The 20,737-nt window shown below is 43.3% G+C and overlaps 1 protein-coding gene across 2 annotated transcripts in view; it reads right to left on the reverse strand.

Moving 5' to 3' along the window:
- Positions 1-20,737, reverse strand: part of HECW1 (HECT, C2 and WW domain containing E3 ubiquitin protein ligase 1) — a 488,368-nt gene that overhangs the window by 105,312 nt on the left and 362,319 nt on the right. For both annotated transcript variants that reach the window (XM_069588229.1, XM_069588230.1), the window contains 4 exons: positions 18,400-19,722; positions 13,491-13,592; positions 8,480-8,630; positions 514-647 (listed from right to left, as the gene is read on the reverse strand). In XM_069588229.1, the coding sequence (XP_069444330.1) occupies positions 514-647; positions 8,480-8,630; positions 13,491-13,592; positions 18,400-19,722 (1,710 nt within the window). The remainder of the gene's footprint in view (positions 1-513; positions 648-8,479; positions 8,631-13,490; positions 13,593-18,399; positions 19,723-20,737) is intronic.

The following is a 20,737-nucleotide window of genomic DNA, read 5'->3' on the forward strand; positions in this document are numbered from 1 at the left end:
GTTCCACTCAGGCACATTCAAAGAAATGAACACCAGGCCCCCTAGTGGATGCTGATGGTATTTGGTAAAAAATTTTCCTGAGTGGTGGTGTATTTAAAATCATAAGACCAATGGAAAACCTCTTTACTGCCAGGTTCCTCTCTCAGCGGGGGACTGTATTGATATTTTATTCGAAATACAAACAAGTCTTATTCTTATTGTTGTCACGTGGCTCCTTGGAAGGAGACCTTGAATTCTTATTGGCATCTTTTACTTACAAGTGGAAAACATCCTTAGGACACCAATAAATAAATTTACACAACAAGAAATGATTAAGACACTGAAAAAAAATCACCTTGATGCACAAGTACAAGTTCTCTTCACTGTGAGTCCACTTTTCCTTTACATTCCTGGTGAGACACTTCTGTCTGTTTTTACCCTGCTGCGGCCAAGCATCTTTCTCCTCCTGGATTTTGCCCACCTCCCTGCTTTCCCTTATCCACCTTCCATCCCATCAGTATCCGCTGGCCATACCTAAGCTCGAAGATTCAGCCTCTGAGTCACTCCCACCTCCTCCACCGCCTCCTGCTGGAACTGGATCACAAATTTGGCTACCAGAATCTTCTTCAGGCCTCTCTGTAGCAATGGTTCGCTGAATATTTTGATACCTTTGCATCAGAAAGTGAAAAGACAGGAGTTAACTTTGGTTTGTTGGCTTGTTGAGGGGCTGATGCTCTGAGTCAGGTAAGTGGGAAAATTTGTAAAGAATTGTCTTGGATGTCAAGAAATGTCAGGAGAGAAGTGCTCAAAATTTTCCCAAGATACTTAATTTGCAAGACAAGTATCTCTAGGTGATTTGACTTCATTTTGTTTTGTAAACTATGATGAGTTTCAAGTATGGTGACTTAAAAAAAAAAATCAACACACAAAAAATCATTATAAAAAACAGCCTCTGCCCTGCGTTAAACGAAATTGGACTGAGTCTAAAATAATGGTGTGGAAGGAACTTAAAAATATTACAACTAAGATATCGAATCACCTCTCTTTGATTGTGATAAGTCTACAAACTAAAAGTTCTACTTGTTTTTATTTGACAGTTAACTGGTATGACTAGGAAAGTGAAAGAAAGTGAAAGGGGCTTCCCTGGTGGTGCAGAGGTTAAAGCGTCTGCCTGCAATGTGGGAGACCTGGGTTCGATCCCTGGGTTGGGAAGATCCCCTGGAGAATGAAATGGCAACCCACTCCAGTATTCTTGCCTGGAGAGTCCCATGGACGGAGGAGCTTGGTGGGCTACAGTCCACAGGTCGCAGAGTCGGACACGACTGAGCGACTAGGAAGTATGACTAGGAATGACTAGGAAGGAGTGTGCAAAGATTATACACTAAAAGATGCAAACTAATATATATAGAATGGATGAACAACAAGGGCCTACTCTATAGCACGGGGAACTATATTCAATATCCTGTGATAAGCCATAATGAAAAAGTATATATATACACACACACACACACACACACACGTAGAGCTGAATCACTTTGCTGTACAGCAGAAATTAACTGAATATCATAAATCAACCATACTTCAATAAATAACATTTTTAAACATTAAAAACAAAAACACTGGCAGACAAATAAATGCTTTCAGCTTATATGAAGTTTCCTTTGAGTTTTCTTCCCAAGTTGGAGAATGAGTCAGTAGGCCAATCAATCACCTAACTGGGTCCTTACTAAATATTTACTGACTCTTCCAATGAGGCCTGCTCTGTGCTGGACTTTCAGACCAAAGAGAAGACTGGAATATGACCTCACTCTCTGAACACTCACAGTCAGGACAGAGCAAAAAAGGGAAAGGCATGTAGACCATGACTCTGGTGATGTGAACATGATGCCCTACATGTATTAGAGTTATGAATAGGGACAAAGGAGACACCCAAAGCATGTATCTTCTGAAGCCAGCGTATGGACGTATCAGGGAGCTAGGAGGGAAGGTACACGGAGGAAATAAAACATGCCAAAGACTTCGTATGAGAGAACTCTGAGAAGCTTGGTGGTGGCACCAGGATGTGTAGGCATTGGGCAGGGCCAGGGAATCAGCACAGTGGCAGAAAGCACCTAGGAGGTGCCAGCACTGGTGGAACATTGTTCTCTAGGCCCAGAGCTACATCAGAATCACTTACAGGGTTGGTGAAAACAGGCTGCCAGGCTCCACTCCCAGAGTCTCTCTGACTCAGTAGGTCTGGGGATGGAGTGATGGGAGGCAAGCACGTGCATTTCTGACTAGTTCCTAGGTGATGCAGCCGCTGCTGCTGGTCCAGGGACTGACTTTGAGAACTGCTGCTGTGGGGACTGGACAGCTGCTGGGAAAGAGGCAGAGTCAGCTCTACACTGACCCCCACCTATGTGGAGTGCATGGGAGGAGAAAAGCCTGGAGTCAGGGAGAGCAGCTGAGAACTACCACATCGGTCTAGGCTGGAGATGCTGAAGCCTGGACCCAGGCAGGCGTGGTGTATCATGCTGGTCTCTTAGGATGCTTCTGGGGAAGGGGAATACCCACATATTGTAGCGATACTAAGATCACCTACGCCTGCCTGCCTAAACCTCCCTGCCTGCCTAAACTATATCTGCCTAAACTACACCAAAAGTATACCTGCCTGCCTAAGCCTCACTGTGTTTCGTATGCAGGTGTCCAGCTGTCTTGTTCCTCTTTGCTTTGCTTCCTTCCTCTGTCCTGTGGGACCCTGACTTTGCCTGATGTCTCTCAGCCCACTGGTACACAGGACAGGAATTCTGCCTCCCTTTTCCTCCTGGCACAGTAGGAACGAGAGAAGGGACTGAACTTAAGACATCTTTAGCAACCAAACTGTAATAACTTTACATGTAGACTTAACAGGATTGGGGGCCTGGATATGGAAGCTGGAGAAGAGGGAAGGAGGGCTTCCGCTTAGCGCAGGTGGGTGGAGGCACCAGCCATGAGGAAGACCAGGTGAGATGGGCAGGTTGGCAGGAAGACTTTGGTGTGGATTTGGACAGGCTAATCTGGAGGTTCCAGAGGTCACACCAATGACCACAGTCAGGGAAGCGTTGCTATGTGGGTCATGTGCTCAGAGAAGAGATGTGGCAGTGGAGGAACAAGTGTGAAGAGAAGGGGGACCAGCATCTGGGGAGCAGCGAGTAGCCAGTGCAATCCAAGGTAGGGGCTTGGGAGATATTGTCACACAGACAGGGTCTTCTGTGGTGGCATTTCAAAGATCAGTGACCTTTCTTTAACCTTTAAAGAGGAGTTCTGGGGACTTGCCTGGTGATCCAGTGGTCTTAAGACGCTACGCTTCCACTGCTGGGGGCAGAGGTTTAATCCCTGTTGGGGGAACGAAGATCCTTCATGCTGCTTGGCCAAAAATAATACATAAATTAAATAAAAAGGAGTTTTGTTTTCTACTGTGGTTTCCAGACTACCTGCCAGAGTGATAATTTGGGTGATTATTATAATTACAGAAACTGGAGCAAAACTGAAATCCGCATTTGTAACAAATCTTCAGATGGTATTATCTACATTCAGATGGTATTATCTACATACTCACTGGTCTGAGGTTTTATTTTATCTAAGAAGACTTAGCCACTCCTTCCTGACACCTGGCAGAATGATGGCTTTGCCTGCAGCAGTTACTGGGAGGCATTCCTGAGAAGGCCTCTTACGAGAAAATGTGGAAGGACAGGAATGAGCAAAGCAGCAGAGAGAGAGAAAGGTGTGTGTTTAGCCCCCACATGTGTCTGTGGCAGGGAGGATGTAGGGAAGGTGCAGGCTGTTTGTCCGTGATGTTCCTGAGTTCTTGCTGGGACTCAAGTAGTGTGGCCTTGGGCGGGGGTGGGGGGTTACTCAGTGAGCCCGGGAGAAGCTGCCCAAGGGTGTAACCTTGACCTGGGGGAGGAGTGAGGCCTGCCAAAGGCCAAAGGACCTGCTGGCAGAGGATCCCCTAAGCGGCTCAAGGCAGGCTGCATTTTCCAAAAGTGACTCAACTATATTTTTTGGTCCACAAGCTCTTCTAGAATCTTACCATTCTCCTGTTAACATTAAGAGGCTGAATCAGTGTCCCCTTCCCTTCAAGCTGGGAAGGTCTTGTGGTTTCCTGGATGAATAGACAATAATGAAAGTGACAAGTGTGATGGAATAAATACAGGAGCCATGCTGTGAGGATGCCCAGGCAACACGGAGAGTCCACCCACAGGTGCTCGGGGTGACAGTCACAGCCGGGGCCCCAGCCAACAGCCGGTGCCCACCTCGAGATATGTGCCTCTCCAGCCCAGCCACCCTCTGACTGCAGCCATGAGACACCCCGAGAAGGGCCTCGCTGAGCTCAGCCCACCATGATAACCATGAGAGAGGATGGTGACGATGATGACAATGGTGTTAATAATCAATACTGGTGTTTACACCGTTAAGTCTGGGTGGTTTGTTTCTCAGCAACAGACAAACAGGGCTTAGACAAACCTCATGCTGTGGACTCTCTTTTCCTTCCCAAAGTGCAGTGACCACAGAAGAGAATTTTAATGAGTTAATATAACCTTATTTGATAAAAATGTCTGAAGTTTCACAACCTGCTCCATATGTCCTTCGTTGGACCTGTGGTATCCCATACCTTACTAGGTCAGCAGCCTCAAAACCCAAGTGCCAGACCCCACTCCTGGCCTTTGCTGGAGAAGGGACAGTCCTGGAGAAGCAGGCCACAGAGCAACTCATGGAGGATCACCCAGCGAAGGCAGGGCTGTAGCCTCAGAGGCCCTCTTTGATCTGAAGATGAAAGAGGGGGTCAGAGAGCTGGTTCTCTTCTATTTCATCAAGAAGAGTCCTTCAATAACCCCCTCACATTTTATTTTTTGCAGTAAAAGGTTAAATATTTATATTGCATAGAGTTTATGGAAACTGATAAGAAAGTCAGCTGCAATGTCTAATTTGTAAATGGACACACAGAGGAACACACACAAAACCAAACCAGAAGGAAAAAAACAAAACAAAACCAAACCCTTCAGGAGCCAAGCCAAAACAAACTAAACAAAAACCAAGCAAACTAAGCTTGTAGGAATAGACGATTCTCACAGGAGGAGCTAAAATTGGTAAAAGAAGAGCTCATGAAGCAGAAGCAGACCTCCCTCCAAGAAGTGAAATGTAAGAGGCACCAAAACACCAGGAGAATTGCTTAAGTCAGTAAAAACCCACCGAAAGATGATAAGGAAGGGAGGGTACCATTGCTGGCAGAGTGAATCTGCAGAATCACTTGAAAAAATACTCAAACACTGATATCAAATACTGAAACCACATAGATCTCCCTTGGCCTGCTGTTTTGGGAATATAACCCAAAGGAAACATGCTAAGACAATCCTAGCATTTTACATGCCCTTGGGTCTTGCCCAAGATAATGATAAAAATAAATATCCAACAATATGACAAATTAACTAAATTACATTCATTCATTGGAACACTATCACTTAAGTGATATCTTTAAGACTATGCAGCAATATGAAAATGCTAATAATGTAGTAAGTGAAAAATGAATATAAAACTATATCATCATTTTAAATATACAAAAACTGTGCATACAGAACTTGAAAACTTGAAGACAGTTTAATCTTTTAGAAGAGCTAATCCTTGGGGTATAGGATTATAAGATCCTTCTTTTTTTTTTCATATTTAAGACTTCCATTTCTCCATAGTATAATTTTATCCAGATAACTAAAACATCAAACTTGAGTTGACCATTTAAAATCAGACTATGCATTTATATTTTTGGTTTGTTTGAGAAGTATTTGTGAAGAAGGTAGAGTTAGTTCATTCGGGATATTCTGAAAGTGCAGGAATTAACTTGGGAAATTGTCTTGTACTAAGTCCTGGTAAACTCTGGCCCCATCCAGCCACTGGGAGGAGAGACATAGAAGAATGAGAAAGAAGGTAAGGACAGTACCAGTGGCGGGCACAGTGCCCCATCAGTAACGGGGCTGCAGAGGAGGCAGCCACCGGCTGTGTGTGGAGGGCTCTGGGGAGGTTTCACGGCCAAACAACGTTAGGTTTGGATCTTTGTAGGGTGGAGACAGGTGCCAGGTGGAAGACAGGTAACGAGGGACTCCCTTGCAGTAGGAGCATGTGGCAAAGCCACCAAGGCCACTTGGGAAGTGGCTGAGGGCACGTGGTCACTGCATGCTACTTCGTCAACTCCTTATTTTGCAGTGCACATCTCTTTGCGCAAAACATTTGCCTTTCACAATCACCCTACCAGAAGTCAAAAGAAACTCCTTCTTGCAACACTGAAAAGTATTTCCATTTTGCTATGAGACAGTGATGGGTGTCAATTTCTCCTGATAACTGTAGATTATCAAAAAATGCCCCCTATGTGTGGTCACATCTGCACCACACATCAGACTGTGGATAAAAGACTGACAGTATACTTTGTGTGGCTGCTGTTATCAGGCCAAATCACTGAAAAACTTTAAGTGCTTGAAAGCAATAGGCTAAAATAAGCATTGAAGAGCCTGGATACTTATCTCAAGGTTATCTAAGTTTCCCTAGGTAGGATTTTTCACAAGAAATAAGCACTTTCTCAAATTGCTCAATTTCTTTATCTGTCCAAATGGATGCAGCAAATACAGCTTCCTGTTCATCAAAGTCTGGGCCTTCTCAGCATGTTCAGCTCCACTGGAGGGCACAGGGCTTTATACACCAAAGCCTGCACACTTCTCTAGAGGCCTGGTTAAGGATGGATTTGGCTTCAGCGGCAACCCACTCCAGTATTCTTGCCTGGAGAATCCCATGGACGGAGGAGCCTGGTGGGCTACAGTCCACGGGGTCACAAAGAGTCGGACACGACTGAGTGACTTCACTTTCACTTTATATTATACAATCTGAACATCATGAACAAACTTCCAAGTATTTTTATGTCATGAGTCAAGGTGTTTACTTCTGCTTCTGTTTTGTTTTAGTGCTCTCCCTGTTTCTTAGTCTGATAAACACTTTCAACTTATCTGTCTGGCAAGACAGACCTTGGGGCTATTTCTGCGTATGGCATCTGAACATGATCTCTATGTAAAATGAGCTTGCTGTGTTCCCTGCATTTTTAGCTGCAAACACCATGAAAGGACACTCCCATGGCTTTTGGTACATTTATATACAATATATGTTCTTCCTTGTAATATGATTTCTTTCTGTGGGAATAACTAGAGAAATATGCTGCCAATGAAAATGCTTTATGGTTCTTAATAATGACACTCAGATATTGATGGGGAAAAATGGAAAGCAAGTATCTTCCAAATGCTCATGTGATAAAAGAATCCGCGCGATTTTCACCTAAAGCGTCCTCCTCTGCCTACAACATGGAGAAGGAAATGGCAACCCACTCCAATATTCTTGCCTTGAGAATCCTATGGACAGAGCAGTCCATGGGGTCACAAAGAGTCGGACACGACTGAGCGACTAACACATGCTGTCTACAACAGCAGTAACTAGAAGTTCAGCTTTTTTTTTCTGTTTAATAGTATTAAATTGTCCATTTTTTTCTGTAGTGTAGAGCTAACTTTCAAGGGATGTTTGTTATCCATAGCTGTGTCCCCCAAGTCCAATTATTTATTCTTTCTCATCCCTCTCCACCTTTTTCCTCTACTTCACACTAGCAAGACATCAGGTGGTTATAAACGAAGTTGAGCCTGCAGTTTGCATTCCTGGCTACTAAAAGTATCTAAGAGCCATTGTCCTGATCTTAAAGGAGCAAGATGTTGAGTGTGATGCTCGTACTAGCTTACAACATGGGACAGATGCTATTGAGGGTTTCGTTTGCATGTTGAAAACAAAATGACATCTTTACATACTAAAAACTAGTAAAGGGCCTATGTTTTAGACAAAACAATTCTCAAAAAGTATTTTTAAATATTTCATTTTCTATGATGAAAGCTGTTTAAGAATGTATATTTCTGAGTATGTAGCAATTATGGGACTGGAGTAGGCATGAATATAGCAATTCATGAGACAGCTTTTTCTCCGGCAGCTTTTAGTATTCTGTTAAACCTATCCTTTGAATGTTTTCAAACTGTTTCCAAACTGTTTGTGTTCCAGACCTGTTTGAGATTCTTATGACAGATATGAATATCTGGCAGAAAAATGTGCATCCATGTATAACTTACTTACAGTTTCTGAATGGTTCCGGGAACATTGACACCCTCAGTGAATACCTGGGGCGGTGGCCGGGGCAGGGGTTGGTCCATGAGCCCCTGGCTAAGAACACCTGTGTTTGAGCCTGGGCCCTCAAGGTATACAGAGGACTCCCCATCTATAAATGACACTCAGGCTTAGCTGATGTCCTGCTGCTGAATTATAAATTCAGCCTTCCAAGTACTAACTATGAGTTGGTTAATTACTTTGCAGTTTCCTCATACAATCTGAGCAGAAAAGTCTAGAGGGAATCTCATTAATCGCCCTTCCCCTTCCATGGTTTCTAGGGGCTCACTGTGTGCTGGTCACCCACCGCCTGTTGAGCTGCTCCATCTGCTGGATGGATCCAGATCTCCGCATCCCATCGGGGGTGGCTGCTGCTGTGGGGCGCTGCCAGGTGGTTGTGCGGTTCACGTGGTCCACATAAAAGACCCGCCCGTGGCTGTCAATGCGAGCTTCCCAGTCTAGTGCGTGATAAAAAGGCAGAAAGAAAAATCAAGGACAAACTACGGATCCATGTGAAACAGACAAGCACTTCCAGGTCTTCTGCAGGTAGAACTCACTGCTGGTGACTTGCTGAAGACCAAGAACTGCCCAGAGCACCTGTGTGACCTCTGAGGCATTGGCATGGAGTTGGTGTGCCAGGAAAGAGCCCACGGGACTCCGATTCTCTGCTGGACCATTTGAGACAGTAACTGGGGTTCCTCAAATATGACCTATGTTAAAATTCTAACAATTTCTAAAGACAAAGTCAAATATTTATTTCCTTCTTTAAAAAATTCCATCTTGTCAAATTTCTTGGCTACCAAGTTACAGCTGGAAGATAGGAATGTCCTCCAGCGAAAGCTGACACTCTGATGCTGAAAAAAGTCCTTTCTTTGTTAAATCTGATGGAGGATGGCTGGTCAGGAGGGAATAATGGCTCCTCTTAAATCCAGGTTTGACTATAGTTCTAAAATACTGCATGTAGGTGCAGCTTCCTATAACCTCTAATACGTCACAGCCTTTAATTGATTGCCTCTTGAGAGAAAGAATGGAAAGTTTTGACCCTTAGAAACTAAATTCAAACCATCCTTTGATAAGTTGTGAATTTATAGTTTATGTTCAACCCATCTGTGGCTGCCGAATATTTCTTGACCAAAACAAAACCAATCATGACTATTAACTAGCATCAAGCTTTTAAAGTATCTCTTTGTTGATAAATAACCATCCTAAACAGTAGAGGGAGCCCAAGATAAAGATAAATTCTTCTAAAATTTAAACAACAGCAGCCAACTAAAAGTTGGAAGCACAGATGACACAGTCCATGATATACATAGGGGCCGGACTGGGGTGATAGGATGAAAAAAATCCTTAAAACGGAGAGGGCTGGGAGTCACATGTACACACCTGAGCTTAACGAAGATGAGCTTAATGTCTGCTGTACCAGAGATGGGCAAAGCTTTTAGAGTCCACACGTAAAAATATGGTGGAAATAACAGCTTCATGATAAAGTTATGCTGAAAAATGAGTTACACTAAAGAATAAAATGCAAAAATGACTGCAAATGAGGAAAGCTATTCAGCCTTTTAAATGAGAAAAGCCATAGCTTTTGGGAGTAGGTCAGATATTTAGCAATTCTGTTGAAAAAGTATCATTCAGGTAATGACATAGCAACTCTCAATTGTTTTTAAAATGAAAAAATACATTTGGTTTAGTTATGGTTTGATGTGTGCATGGTTTATCTGTTTGTGAACATTATGGCTTATGTTTGACATTTACCTGCGGGACTGCCAAATAAGGCCCAAGGAAATCTAAAATACCAGAAAATACCAAATTCAGCTTATAAGACAAATTGAAAAATATATATAGTCAGGCTGTATAAATATATTCTAGAAGGTTTTGATTAAATTTGACTACTAGATGATTCAGCTGTCAACTGTTAGTCGTAAATATTAATTAGCTCATTGATGGAATTGTGTATTTGTGTAACTATTGGGTAATTAATTGAAGCCAAACATTAAAAAATTTCAGTGATTCCCAAACTAGCAGCAATTAGGCTTTTTTTTTTTTTAACCCAACATGACTGTCATCCAACAAAGAATAAGTGTTAACCTTTGAAGAGTATCATGCTACTTTATTCACTTGAACAAACACCTCCTTTTACTATGAACTAGAACTATGAACTGTGAACTATGAACTAGAGATCTGGCCAGATCCTGAGGACCCACTGCTGACTAACACACATCCCTGTCCTCCAGGTGCCCCGTAGTAAAGGAAGGATTCCTTCAAAGACAAGACTCCAGTCTCATGGATTCTCCAAGGAAAAGAACTGAAGTATGATGCAATGATAATGATCATTTCTATGAGTTTCACAGAAAAGAATGTCAAGCCAGACAGGCTCTCTTGTTAATATATTAAACATGTGGAAGGCAGAGGGCTAATTAAACCTCTCATAAATATTCAGAAAATAATAGCTAAGCATAATTAGAGATTATAAGTGGGTTTTCTGGGTTTCTTTGTAAAGAATTTACTTTCAAATACTGTATAAACCATATTGCATTACAAGAAAATTTCTGAATGGAACTTCAGCCTCAGCATGTCCAGTGCACTTGGCTTTGTGATACCAAAACAGACTTCTGAAAAGGATACCTTAATGGATGACCTTGGGATAGCAGTCATTCATGTGCATCCATTCATTCGTGACTGAGGGATCTGTCATATATTATACTATATATTTTCCATGAAGTCTAAGAACAATGTAGAGCCTAATAATGTACCCTACTCTAATTATTATACTCATAAAACCTATACACTTTACTTTCACATTAACAAGTACAATATCATGTTTATAGTCTGGGGCTTTCTCTTGAACTTCTGTCACATATCACTGCCTTCTTGACATCCATACTTGGATGACATTTCAAATATATCACAATCAAAACCAAATTTCAGCTCTTTCCCACCCAAACCTGCTCTATCTGCAGCCTTCCCTTTTCGTCTCAGTTAAATCCAGGTTAAAACTCTTGAGGTCATTCTTGACCCTTCTCTTTATTTCATACATGATGTCCAGTTTGTCAGCAAATCTACCCACAAAATATCTGTCCAGAATCTGACCACTCTTCTTCACCCTCTCTGCTCCCTGCTGGCCCAAGCCTCCACTTTTTCTCACCTGCAAGAACATTATGCTGAGTCTCAGGCTTCTATTTTTCTTTCCTCACAATTTAATGTCAATACAGAAAAACTTTTAAGTCCTAAGTCAGACAATGTCAAGTCTCTGCTCAGAAACCTACAATGTTCCCCTTTCATCCAGATTAAAAGCCAAACCCTTAAGTGGTCTACAAAGTCCTATGTGCGTGATCTGGGCTCCCGATAGATCTCTACCTGCTGCTTCCTCACTTCCTAAATCTGCTCCAGACACACTGACCTTCTTGCTGTTTCTCAAGCCCACCAGGCAAGCTGTTCCATTTCTCAGAAAGTTCTTCCTTCCCAATACTTGGGTGGATAACTCTCTTACCACCCTTAAGTCTAGCTTCAAATGTTGCCTTGTCTATAAGTGTACCTGACCACCCTATTTAAAATGGCAAATTGGCCATCAATATACACTCCAGATTCTCCTTCCCCTGTTCTGCTTTTGCTTTTTCACAGCACTTAATACCTTCTAATGTGCTGCATTATTTCTCCATTTATTCTTTTTATTCTTTATTATCTGTCTCTGCCAGTCTAGATTGTAAGGTCCTTGAAGGCAGAGATCTTCACCTGTTTGCCTTACCTAAAACAGTGCCTCACACAGGATAAGTGTTCAATAAATATTTATCCAATGAAAAACTATCAGGGATGAATTCATCCATGTACCACATGAAATTATTTAAGAAAATTTAGCTGTTAGCTTCACTATCAACTTTTCTAATATTTTCCAGTGTTGCATGGACAGAAAATTGAAACCTGTCTGGAAGAAATTTATTTTCACTATCAAAAGCAGCTTATATAAAGCAATTCTTTAAAACAGAATATATTATACTCATGTATAATATCTGTATGTATAACTAGCTGTTACTCTTGGATGGATTGAAGGTCAATTCATGTGCACACTCACTGATAGGTTTTTTGCTGTGGAGAAAATGTTCCTTTCTTGGAGAGAAAATGTTATAGGTATTTTTCTAAGTCAGAAGTATCTCTAGTGACATTTATGGAATATCCATAAATCAATGTATAAAGAAAGAAATCAGACATCAAAAGTTAAAGGACATAATGCCTATCTCGGTCTCTTCCAACAAATATAGTGTTCCTTTAAATTGGCCCACATATTAAAAACACTGTTTTATCACTGATAAATTACAACTGAATAGGAGAAGACTGGTGTGGATGTCAAATATATCATATTGTCAAGAATAGATTAATCAAAGAATAAGTCTTTCTTCTTTCAAAACTGTAATGGGTTAATGTAAGCACAGGCAAAAGAATGTAAAGAAATACTGATTCCTTACATCCTGGAAAGATTCTGCAGTTGTAAAATTTATCAAATTTTAAAGGTTATCTTTTGCTTGAAAAATGAATTGAAACCAAAACAGGATGCTAAGTGAATATATAATATCTGGGGTGTCAGTTCCTTCTTACAAACATAATAATGGAATATTATAAGGGAAAATTACATTGGGACAATATCTAGAGATTATCTAGTCCAAATCTAGCACTTAGTAGATGAAAAGATTAAAATCTTACAAATAAGAAAACTGAGTCTCTGAGAGATTAAGTGATTTTCCTAAGTTCAAATAACCAGCTAGATAATTATTAATTACACATTACAGTTACCAGGAGAATGTGATTGAATTCTACCCCTAAAGATGATGTTTTGCCTGGAAACCTCTAAGAACTGTGGAAAAAAATTTGCATCTGTCACATATGGGTACAATTTAGAGTAAGGAAAATGCAAGTTGAAATGTTTTATTATGTGGAGATGCTTGAACTATAAATGGTCCCATGGAGAATAATAGGATTACCCCATCTTGAACTGAAAACTTTAAAATATAAAATAGTAAAATTTGTGAAATAAGGGGCATGAACAATTTGCAAGGACTAGTCAAGTCTTGTGAAGAAATGATCTCCATTTCAGAAGTTGAGGGCTACTGAAAATACTGGGTTATCTATTTGAGATCACATCCTGAAACCATCTGACAAAAAAACCAACCAAACAATTTTTACGGTAGGCACCATAAATGGTTTTTGATCACGCTGTAAGATACAGAGTGAGGGAAGAGTTTGGATGTTTATATACAAAGTTCATACTGACCTGCTTAGATTTGATAGGAAGAATTAAGACATAGATTTTCAAAACTAAAGCTTACTTGGTGGAAGAGGCTCATCGATTGTTGGGTAGTGATGATGTTCAGGCCTCAAGGAAGGAAGCTGGCTTACTGGCTGGGAACTATGGAGTATAGGACATTCACCTATGGACAAGATAGTCAAGATATTCAGATTCATTCATTGCTGTGGCAACGTCATCAAAAAAGCATGTCTGTAAAACAAATTATTGCAAGAAAAAACCCCAAAGAGTGGGCAATCAATTTTTTGGATCTTTGTCAGTTTGTGACATTCAGAACCATTCATGAATGAGTGAATAGAGGGAACTATTTTTTTTTTTTAACTCAAATAGTCAAAACATTTCATGGTTCTGATTTGTACCATAACAGACCAACAGGTAGGATTGGGGATCTAAATTTTCTTGAGGGGAAGGTGGCATCAGAAAGAGACCTAGAAGAAAATGAGCAGAGCCTGAGATTAGCCCAGGAAAAGAAACAGGCCTGTTGGAGGGAAAAACAGCATTTATAAGGTCCCATAAATTTTGGGGACTGTGTAAAATGACAGCTCCTTTTTCTGATAGATTTTATCTGAGGGCTGCCAAGAGGCCGTCTTTCAGATTATGTGTTTGGAATGAGACTCTTAGCTGCTGTCATTTCAAGATGGGGTTAAGGAACTGATGGGCCAAGAAGGTAAATTCTTATTGTATGAAACCTAGGGGCTGGGGTGGGGAGCCAAGGACCTATGGGATCTTGTGATTGTTTCAAGTTATTCTGAGGAAGAAGCAGACAAACCAGGGTGTTCTGGAAAGAGAAAAGACGAGAGACGAAGGAAGTAGGTAAGAGGCAGGAAGACTGAGACAGGAGAACTTGAAACATGCAAGTGGGATAGAAGGAAGCAGAAAGACAGACATGGAGAAATTTTAGAAATAAACATATCCACAGAATGATGGTCCAATTATGATAGACACAGCTAATATTACTGTCAGGCAGACCTATGATGAACTGAATAGTGTTTTAAAATGGAGTTTTTATTTCATGATTGAACTTCAGGTCTTGGTAACACTGCATGTAGAGGGGCCTCCAGTACCAGCAGTTTGGGTCACATAATCAGAGTCAATTGCTCTTGATCTGTGAGGAGCTAGAAAAGTTCAGGCCATGAGCCAGCCCTCAGACTGGTAACCCCCATTGCACCCCATCCTGGATTTCTCACAATAGCCCCTATTGGCCAAAGGACAAAGGTCAGGCTTCTCCTTCTTTTGCCCTTCCATGGCTGATGCAAATACCAAGTGTTCCATTATTCCGTGGCCCAAAAGAGACGGACTGTGGAAACCAGTGGTTAAGATCTTTATGGGAGCTCAAAAGGATGATTATTTCTTTTTGCTCTAGATCTACAGAACTGACTTAAAAACATAAACAGAAGTTAATTAGAAAGGAAATTAAGTGAATTTAGCCATTTAACTCCTTGAGCTAACTGGAAAACAAGAACAGGAATGTATTCGGGAACAAAGGGTCCTTTTAAATATTAAATATATAACATCATTTCTTGTGCAAATTCTGGTGTGTGATTCACACCCCTGGGGTCCTCAGAGACTAAGGAAAGTCAAGGAAGGTGCCCCTCCCTCATGCCAGCATATAGCTTCTTGCAAACTGACTCCTGTTCCAAAGCCTGGCTTTGTGTTTAGTGGATATAACTCTCATGTTCATATTTATATGTGCTTAATGTCAGAAACTGAAAAAAAAAAAAGAGAGAGAAAAACAATGGTACAGTTGTTATGTCACCAGCTGCTGTGTTTTAAATTTAGTTTGTTAAAAAAAAAAGAGAGAGAGACTTACCTTGTTGTAATTAATTCAACCAATCAGGTTAATTACTCCTCCAAGCTAGTGGAAACATAATAGTGTCGCTCGCCGGGTTAATGGAGCTGACCCCACCTTCCCGTGAACCCCAAGCAAATGCAATGATGTGACTGATGCATCTCAGCCAACGGAATGGAAGCAAGAGGAAGCAAGCCACTTCTGTTCTGCACGAGGCTGCAGCTCCGCACCATCCCCCTCACCTCAAACACAAAGCAAGGGTCAGACCTGCTAGAACTTCTGAGAAGGAAATGTATTCCAATTTAAAAGGGAGCCTTACTGCTCATCTACCTGGAAGAACCTTCACTCAGAGGCTGAGCACATCATAGGAATCATCTCAGTTAATTCTTCCAAACCCTTTAGGGTATGTTCACTTTGCACCCAGTTTACACGTGAGGTTTGGAGCAGTTAGGTAACTTGGCTAAGGTGTCATGGCTGGGAAGTGGGGAGACTGAAGATAAACCCAGGGGAGCCTGATGCCAGGATTGAGCTCATAATCACACTGTTGTTGTTGTTTAGTCGCTCAGTCGTGTCCGACTCTTTGTGACACCATCGACTGTAGCCTGCTGTAGTCCATGGGATTTTCCAGGCAAGAATACTGGAGTGGATCGCCATTTCCTTCTCCAGGGGATGTTCCCAACCCAGGGATCGAACCCACCTCTCCTGCTTGGCAGGCAGATTCTTTACCCTGCACCACCTGAGAAGCTGCCCATAATTGCATTATGTTAGTTTTTTTTTTTTTCCATTTGATCTGAAGGTTTTTAAAAACCATTTTATGTTGAGGTTAAAAAAAAAGAGGCACATGTGGAGGGAAAAGAAACACAAAGTAGATGAAGAAGACATCCTCTACAAACTGCTGCAGACGCACCTGCGTGCCTGTGAATACAGTACACCTTTCTCGGCTAACCTCCGGAAAGAATTTGCAATCTGCAAAGTCACAGGGAGGGGAGAAGAGGGCACATGTGCATATAATCAGGCATTCGTGTTTCTTTTGAGCGGGCGCTCTTGGAAGCGTGGTGCTGAGCGGGGGACACATCCGCCACTTGGACTCCATTAGCCCGGGGACTCCCTACCAAGGGAGAGAACTGGCTGTAGAAGTCACGTGCCAGCATAGGTACAGCCTTCAGGAAATCAACAGTCCTTCCCAGGAATCCTCGTTTTGCCCCTAGTAATCACTATAGTGAAGCATATGTTCTTAACTTTTTGCGGGTTTACAATCTGCAAAAAATTTCAGGAATCTAGAAATTTCTTTAGAAACATAGACTTCCACTCTGGCCCCCAAAAACTTTTTCATCCTTTTGGTAAAGGGGATGGGTTTCCCACTGCTGGACTGTTAGACCCTCAAAGGCATGGGCAATATCTTTTTTAAAATATCAATGTATACTGAGTCAAGTTTCCATTACCCATGTGTGGACTGTATCCTATCATTGGAGACATGGGTCCAAATATACCCATTGGCTACAACAGATTGACAGACTATAAATCAGCCTGTAGCTATGTGGCTCTGGGGTAAAAATGGTTATTATACTTCTAAAGGTAAAAATGTTTTTTCTTTCTTAAAAAACACCCCTTTGATGAGAAGAGTTGCTTTGGTTTTGCCTCTTGACCTACAAAGCTTAAAATGTGTAGTATATGGACCTTTATGGAAAAAGTTTTCCCAACTTTGGTCTGAAACATCTCTGGTACCTCCCAGTTGTGCCCTCATATGGGTATATCCCCAAATTGCCTTATGATATACTTATTTTTAATTCTATTGTAATTATTGAGTACCTTCCACACATAGCATCTGACCTAGAACAAAGAAGAGACTCAAAGCACCCCTATTAAAGAAAGGGATTGTCACCCCATTCTCATACTCATGGGTGCTCTTCCATATTGTACAGTATGCCACTACGGTTTACTGTATAGCACTCTGGTTTTCTTCCTGTGTTTCTTTGTTACCAGTTTCCTTGGGCTTCTCCTTACCCTATGTGTCACTTTCCCTCACCCTTTCTTCCTCCAAAATGTAGAATTAAGTACTTTTAAGTACTTAAAATTATTTCTTTTACACTTACGTACGTTCCTATAAAAATTGCAGGTGCCAGGCATTTGCTTAGCAGACATAAAGAAGATATGAATTCTGGCCCTTGATGAGCTTACAATCTAGAGACAATACCACTGCATGTTGTTTGGAGGCTAATTTAAACAAATTAGAGCAGCAAAATAGCAGAATCTATATTTTTTGCTTTTAAAACAGCTGAATTTTTTCATATTATCATGTGACTTTTAAGTTATTTCCCTCAATGTCACTGTCACTTGACTGGCAGGTGGTTCCCAATTCTGGATTAGGAAATGCAAGTTAACTTTATATATGCTTCCACAGGCATGACTAAGAAGAAAGGTCTTTGGTTAGGACACAGAATACATTTTTAAACTAAAAAGGGCACCTGTTGGATTAGAATCTTACTCGAGACAAAGTGATTTACACATTCATGGTATCCTTCCTTTGCATTAGCCAAAATAGCTCCCCAATCCCACAAAACAACACAAAACAAAACCAACAACAATAACAGAATCAAGGAGACAGAAATCATGACACATATATGTAGGCTATACATATTCATATGTACACAGGTTAAATTCTAAAACAGGTAATATCAATGTTCTTCCACTTATGTTAACATTTATTGCTAATCTTCGTAAGTTGTGGGGAGTCAGCAGATATTGACGTATTACCCACTTAATGTTGATCATTTTCTGCTCATATCATTTGATACTAGCTTTGATGCTCTTGCTGCTGTCAAGACTGGAGGGTAATATGTACCCTGTAATCAGTGATTAGTTAAAACAGAGACGCACACATACAAGTACACGCTCACATCCAACTAGTTGTCACTCCTGGGGTGTATCTGAGCGGTGGTGGCGTGTCAGCTACCCACAGTCTGGAATACTGACATACACATATACACATGCACACAGGTAAGTACAGGACAGGCACACGTGGCCACCGCGGCAACCTTATTTGGGACTGATCCTCTCCCTCTTGGTTTTAAACCTTGTTGGTGAGACCTGCGTCCCCCTCGTGGTGGTCCTATGCTCACTCTGATGGGGTGTGAGGTCTAACCTTCTCTCCGACTGCTCGGCCCTGCCACGGGAGACTCCAGACCTTCCACGGTTCTGGCCATGCTCCCATCGGGGGCGGCCAGCTCGTCTTGCCATGGCCCTGCGCCATTCGCCGACTCCGGGTCCAGCTCTGGGCTCTGCACTGAGTCGGGCACTGACTCGAAGGCGCTGTTCTCCTCCTCCTCGTCGTCCTGCGAGGAGAAGACCGTGCTCTCGGAGATCTTGGCGCTGTCCACAGAGGAGAAGCGGGTGTGGCTGGCGAACCTACTGCCGCTGTAGCAGGAGGGGCTGTAGCAGGAGGTGCTGCAGCAGGAGGCGCTGCAGCAGGAGGCGCTGTAGCAGGAGGGGCTGCAGCAGGATGCGTCGCAGCAGCTGTGGTCCCCGCCCTGCCGCGGGCTGGAGTCGCTCTCGCTTCCAGTGCTGGGGAGCGCGTCGCCATCCGGGGCTGAGCCGTTGGCCAAGCCCGAGTGGCCGAGGGAAGCCGTGCCTGGAGTGGCCCCCTCGGGGGCCTCTCCATCCTCTTCCAGGGGAGGAGGCTCCGCGGCGACCGTGTCCACCTCGCTGAGCACATCCTTCTCCGAGGCATCCTTGAGGGTGGCCTCCTCCTCAGCACCGTCGTCGTCGTCCGCGCTGCCGCCCTGCGCCGAGGGCAGGCTGTGCAGCAGCGTGTGGATGCGGATGTAGTGGGTCCGCGGCGTCTCAGGCTCACCGCAGGCGGACGCGATCACCGTCTCCAGCTCGGACACAGGCAGGGAGCACGGCCTGGTTTTCCTCTTCACCGAGGCCCGCAGGTGCAGCCTGTCCTCCCCCTGCCCCAGGGCAGACACGTCCCCCTCTTCCTCCTCCACCTGCTCCTTCTCCTCCTCCTGCCCCCCAGCCCGGCTCTCTGTGGACCCTTCCTCAGCCACCGGCTCCCCAGGGCTGCTCGGGGCTTGACCGTCCTCCAGCAGCCCCGGTAGGACCACCTCCCCTCCCAGGTCCAGCCGCTCGGCCAGTTCTTCTGCACTTAGGGCGGGCTCTGTGTCCTCTGGCCCAGGGGCCAGCAGCTCCCCAGCCCCCTCAGGCCCCACAGAGACTGTGCCATCATCATCTCCTGCCTCGGTGGTACCTGCCGCTGCCTCAACCAGGCTGGTAAGCTCCAGGCCCTCGATCCCTGGAGGGCCCACAGTGCCGCCCTGGCTCGGCTGCTCAGGCTTTGGGGTCCCTGAGGGCTCTGGTGCATCACACGGGGGCTCCCCACAGCTGCTTGCCACCAGGTTATTCATGGGGCTGTCCTGAATTTCCGCAGACTCAGGCTCGGTACTCAGGGAGATCTCCTCATCATCTGTGGACAAGAAGAAAATGTCACTGCAGTGTTAGTCTACTCCTGAGGATGTGTGAGCATCTTAGGGATTTCTGCCCTAGGATATTGCATGGAGGGGTTGATGAGCGTTTCCCATGGACCAAAGCTCTGCTAAAACCCATTCTGTAAGAAATGGTTCTCCTTATGCAATCACGATGTATTTGAGAATTTTGTTGCACGGGACTTCATTTTTTGGTCAAAAGTGCCCAAATCCTAGTGCTACCCCTGTTCTGGGCACAAAGTAGGTGCTCAATAATGTCTGCTATTTGGAAGACCTCAGAGATGAGAGTTTACAGTTCCTTGTTGGCTTCAGGCAGGGCTAATTATACTAGTTCAGAGTGCTTCCTACGGCTGAGTCCCCCAGTGTGGCAAAATGGGGTTCTCAGGTGACCACAGAGAAGGAAAGGGGGCAACCACAGTCATTCAGTGGCTCAGACCGGAAGCCTCCCAACATCTGGAGAATATTGAAGTGGGAAAGTAAACCAGGTCTCCATGTCAAGTGCCCATTCACGGAGCAGCAACCATGGCTCACCTCTGCCTTCCCCCAGTTGCTCTACTGGATCCCTGCCAGATGTGGATTCCCAATTCAAGGACTTGTGCTATCCACTCATTGAAGAAAAGCAATCTCTCTGGTGCACCGTAAAGCTATTCTTACTGCTACACTGAAGGAAGAATCAATTTTATTTTCAGGAGGTAGGAAAGGCTGGATGTGAAAGGATGAAACAGTCAAGTGTTTCCTTACAATCTGCTTTGTAGACTGGGCACAGAAATGTGCAACGTTTGTTTGACGAGGGGGCAGTGATAAACTCCAGACCCTGATTCTCAAAAGCCTTATCAGCTTTACTGGCAACTCATAAATGTTTTGCCAATAAAGTTGTGACAACTCACAACTCTCGGCATGATCTCTACCTGTGAGGGGGCTGCCAGAGAAGAGTCAGAGTGGGATTATGAGGCATCTCGTCAATCTTACTTGGAAATACATTTTGGCTTGAAAAAC

This window comes from Ovis canadensis, chromosome 4, assembly GCF_042477335.2.
Source record: "Ovis canadensis isolate MfBH-ARS-UI-01 breed Bighorn chromosome 4, ARS-UI_OviCan_v2, whole genome shotgun sequence".
Taxonomy (NCBI): Eukaryota; Metazoa; Chordata; class Mammalia; order Artiodactyla; family Bovidae; genus Ovis; species Ovis canadensis.